Source organism: Vicia villosa, linkage group LG6, assembly GCF_029867415.1.
Source record: "Vicia villosa cultivar HV-30 ecotype Madison, WI linkage group LG6, Vvil1.0, whole genome shotgun sequence".
Lineage (NCBI taxonomy): Eukaryota > Viridiplantae > Streptophyta > Magnoliopsida > Fabales > Fabaceae > Vicia > Vicia villosa.
This window is the reverse complement of record NC_081185.1, coordinates 80,503,226-80,511,709: the sequence shown is the minus strand read 5'-3', so window position 1 is coordinate 80,511,709 and position 8,484 is coordinate 80,503,226. Positions and strand designations below refer to the sequence as shown.

Below are 8,484 nucleotides of genomic sequence, written 5' to 3'. Positions count from 1 at the left end.
CTCTTTACTGTAAACAGAGATTTAATTCAAGCTTCAACCTTGAGCTTCAAGCAAGGCACCAAAAATAATTTAATTCCCTAATTAGTTCCCCGAACTACATTAAGCTCTGACTTCCATTAGGGATATGTAGGCATAAGGTTCACAAGGAATCTCAGCGAGCTAATAAAATACCAAAAATAGTCAGTTTGTCTGTCTGTCTTTTTCAAATCAATTCAATTCCTTCTCCTAACACAAAGGAGAAACTTTCCCAATCATTAGCAGTAAACACAATCACAATGACACAGAGAAGGTTCCCGTAGAGTACTACGGATATGTAGGGTGCTTAAACTCTTCCCTATGTATAACCGACCCCCCGAACTCCAGAATTTCTAGTCTAGGTGAATCCCCACACTTAGCAAACTCCTAGGGTTTATTTGAGATCTTTTTCCCCTCTCCTACTCGTTAGGATAATTAAAAAGTTTGTGTGATATCGTAGGAAGAACTGAAACAAAATTCATCCCGCCACGGGTGCTTCCTCCTTCCAAATTTCGCGTGAAGGGTCTAGCATGCCGTCCTCCCAAGTGAAACGGGGAGGTAAAGAAAACGACACCACAGCCATCACTTCTACTAATTAATTGCCGATTAGTTTTCTATTCCTAACTCTCAAGTTAATCTATTTCCTCTTCAACCTCAATATTAATTTACTGTTACTAATTTAATTAAGCATAATATATATATATATATATATATATATATATATATATATATATATATATATATATTACAGATGCTACTAAGACACAACATGCCAAGCTATGAAACACAAATTGTGGTCCCACCATGACCATATGAGACGCACGCCACTTCGTCCTACCAGAGCATGACGCCCGTCCCCTCCTCCCATGGAGATGCTCGTCTCTCCAATCCCCACTAGAGGCATCCGCCTCCACCAAGCTAGTGGGTCCCACTTGGCCACCACGTGGTGGCCTTTAATTGAAGATACCTACAACTTCCATTCTCTTGCGTTTAACCAACGTCGATCATGTCCCTCACTTAATAAATCAGATCAAAAATATTTCTAGTCCATACAATCCAATCGATCAACAAAATTCATGAAACAGTAATTTTTCATAAATCCAAACAATACAGTAACAACACACAATTCATGGTATTAATTTATACAATCTCAATCCTACATACTAATCATCATATTCCCGGTTATAAAATTCGAACCCCACCCTTACCTTGTATATGGAGATCACCTCTAATATCCGATCGAGTGCAAGCCTTTTCCCAACGATCAACGATCAATTACTCCTTTTTGCCAAAACCTCGTTCCTCTTAGTCGGCAACTTCATTTCACGATCTATTCTCCCAAAATCCAAAATCTTATTTTCACAGAAACCTAATTCCATGTATTCTCCTTTTTAATCCAGTAAATCAAATGATAATAATATAGTTACTATTATTTCTTAATGGGCCTACTAATCGTACACCACCATATTGATATATATACCACACCACAACTAAACCAATTTAAATAATAATATTATTACTAATATTATTTCTTCAACAAAAATCAATTTTATTAATTCTTCGATTAACCGACTAAATAATCCAATTCTTCGTCTTATAATATCACTAATAAATCCAACTTTGATCGAATTTTCATAATAAATCCTTGAATAATTTATTTAAATAATTAAATAAATTTTTGGGTGTTACAGTCAAAACATCGAGTATGAACCCACATACAACCATACACCAAGCACATCATATTCCTCATAAACACCTAATCATCTCACAGTCATAAACATCATGCTCCCCCTAAACACTAGATCATGAGCAAAAACTACCACAATCATAAACATCATGCTCCCCATAAACACCATATCGGTATAAAAACTACCACCATCATAAACATCATGCTCCCCATAAACACCATATCAGGATAAAAAACTACTACTCCCCCTCAAGCAATACTGTAATATACTAATACTACTCGCTCTTTTTAACCAAAAATTGAGAAAACAAGAAGAACATACATTAGGAGCATAAAAAATATCAGACGTTGCAGATTATCTTACTGACCAAAAAGGCACACATGGTGCACAAATTATCCAGGGCATAACCCACAAATGAAGTGGAAACAACATAAAAAAAATACAGCAAAAAGTGAACAAAATGGCACATCAGTGGGCAATACTTCCAATTGTCTCCACATGAGTATCACCACCTGCATCAGCACCTTCACCATCCTCATTATCCCCCTCCTTATTCATGGTACCAAAAAATATCTTTTATGGAGTTCACCTATAAAAACAAGGGTGTCAGCTCTGATGCTAATTGAAATTCTGACACTTAGAAAATAGATGTCGTATATAATGTCGGTACTTCCAGAAAGTCGAATGTAATGTCACAAAATTGTAATAACACAAATAACAATTAACAATTTAAAGTAAGTTGCAGGAATTAAATAACGCATGTCAATTTTTAACCCCGATTCGTTGCAACGTCACCTACATCTGGGGCATCCAAGGCAGGAAGGAAATCCAATATAATAGTATTAGTTTGAAATTCTAAACAACCTCTGGTTTTACAAACTTTGCACCTAATCACTACCGTGATATTTCTATCTAAGAATATCCTAGATATGAGATCCCTCTCACTTCCCTTGAATCACACAACAGTGATAAACAACAATGACAACAAATCGAAGAAACACTTCCAATGAAACAAAATTCATTCTTGCTTAAAAGCTCATGAGTGATTCACAATTAGAACTTAAAACCAAGTCCAACTCAAGCATCAAAGCGATACAAGAGTGGCTCACAAACAACAAAAGAACAAACTAAACCCTAATGGATAATCTCACACTTAGGTTTAGAGTCTTTCTGTTTATATCTAGAGAAACACACAGGCTTCGTAAATCATTGGACAATCAATCAACAAATCAAATAAAATCTTCTGCACACAATCGATAAATTAATCTAATGTTTCCCTAAATGTGTTGACATCCAATCTTGGATACAGCGGCAAGACAGAATAAATCTTTGATGCTTTTAGAACCACACGCTTCTTGGACCACAAAAATTGTGAAACAAATCTTCAGAGAACTCTCCTGGATCTCACGCTGAAAAATAAATCTTCCAAGAATCAAATTTTCATCCACGCATCTTGGATCTCAGTATACCTAAAATAAATCTATATGCGAAACAAGGCATGCTACGATGTCGTACCAACATGTCTAGACATCTCATCCAACATGTTGCTAAAATACTTGTTTTTAACAAAATGCAGCCAACAAAACAAAACCTAACAATATACTTGTGACAAATTTTTCATTTAGGTTTGTTGTAAAAATTTTGATTTACAAGATTTTTTAACACATGACTAGACTCATATTAGAATAACCAAACAATCTTGGATTTTTAACACATGACTAGACTGATATTAGAACAACCGAACAATCCTTTTTTTCAACGAATTCTTAAACCTCATAAATTATAAATTCGGAATAACTTAAACCTCAGAAAGTATAAATTCGAAAATATTTTATTTGATGAATAATGGTTAAATAAATAAAAACCTAACATAAATTTGTAGGAAAATTCACCACCTTAAAATTTTGTGCTTGAAATAATTGATTTGTGACATGGTTTTGCTAGTTTGTGGAAAAGATATCCATCTCAATAGATCTACCAGTTATTTTTAATTTTGATTCCTTATTCTCAATTCAAAGTGTTGTTTGGTTGGTTGCATGGATGAAAAATAGATAAGCTAAGTTACCGCCTATTTGTTCAAAAGGAATGATGGAAAATGAAAATGATAGATGAATCCAAATTTTTAGGAATGGCAGAAGATGAAGATGATAGGTGGATTTGGTTTTTAGGAATGATGAAAAATGAAGAAGGATAAATTTGAGTTTTTAATGAAAGATGGAAGATAAAGAAGAAAGATGAATCAGAATTTTTAAGAATGATGAAAAATAAAAATGATGGATGAATATGAGTACTCAAATTACTCATCAAGAGTTTGATATTTTCACTTGCCTTTACACAAACTGGATAAAAATGAAAAACAACACAGTTATAACTTATAAGCAATATGTTCCTACAAATGTTTTCAAGGAACCCCTATATAGACATCCAGAGGGCCATTAATGTCATAATAAACCAGGTTCAACCATACCTTTCTTTTAACATAAATTGAACCATCAACAAGAAAGCAGCAGGACCTGGCAGACCTGCATAATGTGGTGATATAATGAAAAAACATCAGATGTACCAACTTAATGGTCAAGAGATCTCTTTATCAAAACTATTTTGGCACTTGCAGTTTTCCAACACTGGGCCATACCTTCTTGAATCTTAGAAGAAAAGGTACACATTGTCAACAAGAGCATTTCCAAATACATTCATTATTTACTGGTTAAGGCAAATATGGTCAATGACAATTGCATTTCCTCCACAATAATCACCAATCCTAAGCTCTATAAGTATATAATCAACTCCGCTCCACTGCAGATTGTAGTTTCTTTTGGTTCATTGAAGGAGCCTTCCATTATCCTACTGTCATTGGCTAAAAATCTCATATGCAGTCAATAAAGTGTGCAACAAAACTTGTCCATCAATCTATATATGCAATGCTATGTCCAATAACCATGTACACGGACGATGAAACTTGTACCAACTACGAGATCATTATGTACACAGACGATGAAACTTGTACCAACTATGAGATCATTATGTACAGTTACGTCAACCAAACTCCAAGCTTTGTATAGTTACTCAATTATGTTTACACTAGAATTCTACTCATCACTTAAACTGCAAATCCAAAACAAAATCTATAATCTCATTGACATTAACTTCAAGCCATTATTCTAACCAGAATGTTCTCACACTTCATATATTACCTTACCAATCATGGGAAGTGGAAATTGTGCATAAATGAATGTAGTCTATAAGGTTAGATGCAATGGTAAACTAAGTTGTCCAAATCAATTATGGTTATACATTTCTAACTTGATATAAAACGAGCTTAGAACTGGTTTTCCCACCAAATTTGATATTGACCTCTACTGTATGCCCAATATCTATACAAGCTCTGCGATGGTGTCACAATTAAGTTACAAGTCTAAAGATGAAAAAATAGATAACCACACAGTGAAATCAGTGTGATACTATAATGTTCCGTTAAAAAATAGGGATCCAAATTGAAGAGAAACAAACAAGAAACAAATAAACAATTACAAATCTGTGTTTGTCTCTATAATTTCATTCAGATGGAAAAATAAAATCTCAGGAAAGATGATAGTTACACAAACAGATACAGAATTGTAAGACAATGTAATTTATTAAGTAATAACTTGCTACAAATGTTTCCAAAAAATCATTAACAGAAACCAAGAGGGCCATTAATGTCTAGTATAAAAGAATTACTAAAGATGAAGAGCAGCAAAGTTAGCTCCAATAAGCCTCTTTCATCCTTCCTTCCTGACATGTATCATGAATAACGTTGAGTTTGTGGATCTATAGTTCGAAAAAGAATCCTGTTAAGCAAGAGCATGACGTTGAGTTTGCGCAACGTTGAGGTTGTGGATCTATAGTTCAAAAAGAAACCCTGTTAGGCAAGAGAATGACGTTGAGTTTGCTCAAAGTTGAGGCTATGGATATATAATTGAAAAAGAAATCCTGTTAAGCAAGAGAATGAAGAAGCCTAATCCCCAAAAGTGAAGAGTCATACTCATATCCCTTTATGACAAAAGTTAGCTTCTACTCTGATGCAATAATACAAGTGCACTACATGTGATACAAGGGTTTTTGTGTTAATAAAAACTAGAATCTATAGCAATATATCATTATTACGCATAGAAATAAATAATTCTCACTTGCAAAGCAGTTATAAATTGTTATGGGCGTAATTAATTCGGCATATCTAAGACAGAGTTAAAGAAATAATCACAAATGAAACCAAGTACTTGAATCAACATCATTATTGATTTGCAAAAACATTATATGCTAAAACTATACACAGATAACAGACTTCTAGACATGGTAATAGGATAAATCCATTGATTCAACATATTTATGACAATTTTGAGGTAAATCAAATGATCACACAATTGAAACAAATTCAATGCCAATTACATAAAGTAACATAAATTCACACCAGTGTAGAAATCATTAGATAGGAACTTACTTTCAAGAAGTTGAAACCAAGCTTTCAACATAATCCTTGAGGGAGGGCCAACATATCTTAGTATTAAGTATAGTTTTCCTTGCTCTGTTATTTCTCCTGTTATAGAGAATTACTCGGTGTTGTCGGTTGTTCGCTAATACCACCGTATCACCATTCTCAGATAGATGCAAAGGCATCAATTTCAAAAGCGGACGTCCAAATTCATAATTCATTCGAACACTGTGATAACTAAATTTAAGAAACTGAGTCCAAGACTTCTCATTTCCAAATTCCGTCATCTGCCATATAACAAAATCCGTCAAATCCAAATCATGACATAAACAAAGAGAGTCTTTCAACACACAAACACTTGGCCCTACATATGACTCCTTCTCAAAACCTTCCGGGAGCAAAAACTGCGTGTTTGTCTCCGTTCCAAGATCAAGAGAAACAATCACATATTTCTCAACAGGATTATCCTTCCTAACGTTTTCCTCATCGCGATAAGCTAACCAATTAATACTGCCACTCAAATAAACACCATCATTCTCCCTGGGAACACCATCGACCTCCCTCGGATCAAAAACCAATTGAAGCGGAACCACAGGAAAACTCTGAATGTTTCTCCAACCATTATCACCCAAACTAAACGCTTTCACACTAACTTTCGATTCAGGATCACTCTCACAACCCGACCGCAACATCACTAGCTTATAAGTATCCGCTGAATTATCATAACCGAACACAAACTTAACAGATTTCCTTTCATTCTTATCAAAATAAGAAAAATACCCTAATTTTTCTGATATTGATCGAGTAGCTGGATTCCAGAAACGGAACCACACTCTTTTAAACTTAGTCCATTCGTTAATCGAATAACCAATCAAACAAACCAATCCATTACATGATCCAACAACATCGCGACACTCCTTATCCCTCAATCGGAAGTAAGGATCCCTCGGGACGGTGATGTAACGGTTTTCGAGTAACCGATTAACCGGAACGGTTACGAAACAGCAATCACCGTCCCGTGCGGATAAATTATTAGAGATTAGCGAGAAAAATGGATTCAATGCAGATCTATTGAAGTGCATTTTGGTGAAAACGGGATCGGTTATGAGAGTGTTCCAGGACTTACTCACGCATTTCATCTGCATCAGATGTTTGACAGTGAGGCGGGAGAGGATATCGGTGATGAGCTCGTTGGGGAGAGTTGGTGGTGTTTTGGGAGTGTTGGATTGGCGGCGACGGTGGGATTTTGGTGGCTGGGGAGTCATGAGTGCGGCGTTGATGGGAAGGGAGCTAACGAAGTGTTGTTATTGGAGTTTCTGCAAGACTGCAATTTCGAAAACGGAACGGAACGAAATGAGAACTTGGGTTAGTTTTAATGCCGCAATGCTTTCCGTTTTCTTGGGTTGATTTGGAATTACTCTTACAGACCCTATTTATAATACTCCACTACACATTTTACACATGTTAAAAAATGTTTTTGTATTTAAGTATTAAATTATACTTTTATTTGTAAATATGTTAAAAAAATGATATTGTATATTTTTTAAACAATTTTCCTTTGAAAAAATTGATATTATATCATGATATTTATTTTAATACTAAATTAAAAAAAAACGTTTTTATTGATACTATTCAATGTATTTCATATATAAAATTAATTAGTGGAAATAATTTCTAATTTAAAAAAATATAACTAATATGGAATTCAATAAAAAAAAGAAGACCAACTATTATTTCATTCAAAATTCTTATGAATGATTACCTGTCAGTCACATATATGGTATTGAAAATAAAGCTGAAAATATTTACAATATCAATACAATGTATATTCCTAAAAAACATATAAATGTATAAAAGTAAATAGAAAGAAAAATATTAACAATACAACAATGCAATGTATATTCCTTACAAAAAAATATTATAGGTTGCACTAGTTAACAAAAAAATAATTTTTAAATTATTATACACACAGTTTGTTTGATATTAGAGAAAATAAGTGATACACTGCCAAATAAATTAATAATTTTATATTATCAAATAATGTATTTTGTCACATTACATTTTTATGTTAATATATTTTTAAAAACATGATATACTATTACAATATAAATGGATATCTATTAAACCCTTTATATTATTACTGTAATAGATCTAATATTTGACCGTGATAATAAATTAAAAATATATAATAAGATATACTTGAATATTTAATTTATATTATTTTATTAAATATTATAAGAGATTAATTTATTTTAACAATAATTTCTAGAAATTTAATCTACATAATAATTCATTATAATCATTATATAT

General features: G+C 33.3%; 1 protein-coding gene across 2 annotated transcripts; it reads right to left on the bottom strand.

Annotated features, from left to right (window-relative positions):
- Positions 1-4,318: 4,318 nt before the first annotated feature.
- Positions 4,319-7,564, bottom strand: LOC131611727 (F-box/kelch-repeat protein At3g23880-like). 2 transcript variants are annotated; one of them, XM_058883630.1, is made up of 2 exons: positions 6,184-7,564; positions 4,319-5,675 (listed from the first exon to the last, which is right to left on the bottom strand). In XM_058883630.1, the coding sequence occupies exon 1, from the start codon at positions 7,437-7,439 to the stop codon at positions 6,186-6,188; it is 1,254 nt and encodes a 417-aa protein (XP_058739613.1). In that variant the 5' UTR covers positions 7,440-7,564; the 3' UTR covers positions 4,319-5,675; positions 6,184-6,185. The 2 variants fall into 2 exon arrangements, with proteins under 2 accessions (XP_058739613.1, XP_058739612.1); XM_058883629.1 differs by having other exon boundaries at positions 4,330-5,584.
- Positions 7,565-8,484: the final 920 nt, after the last annotated feature.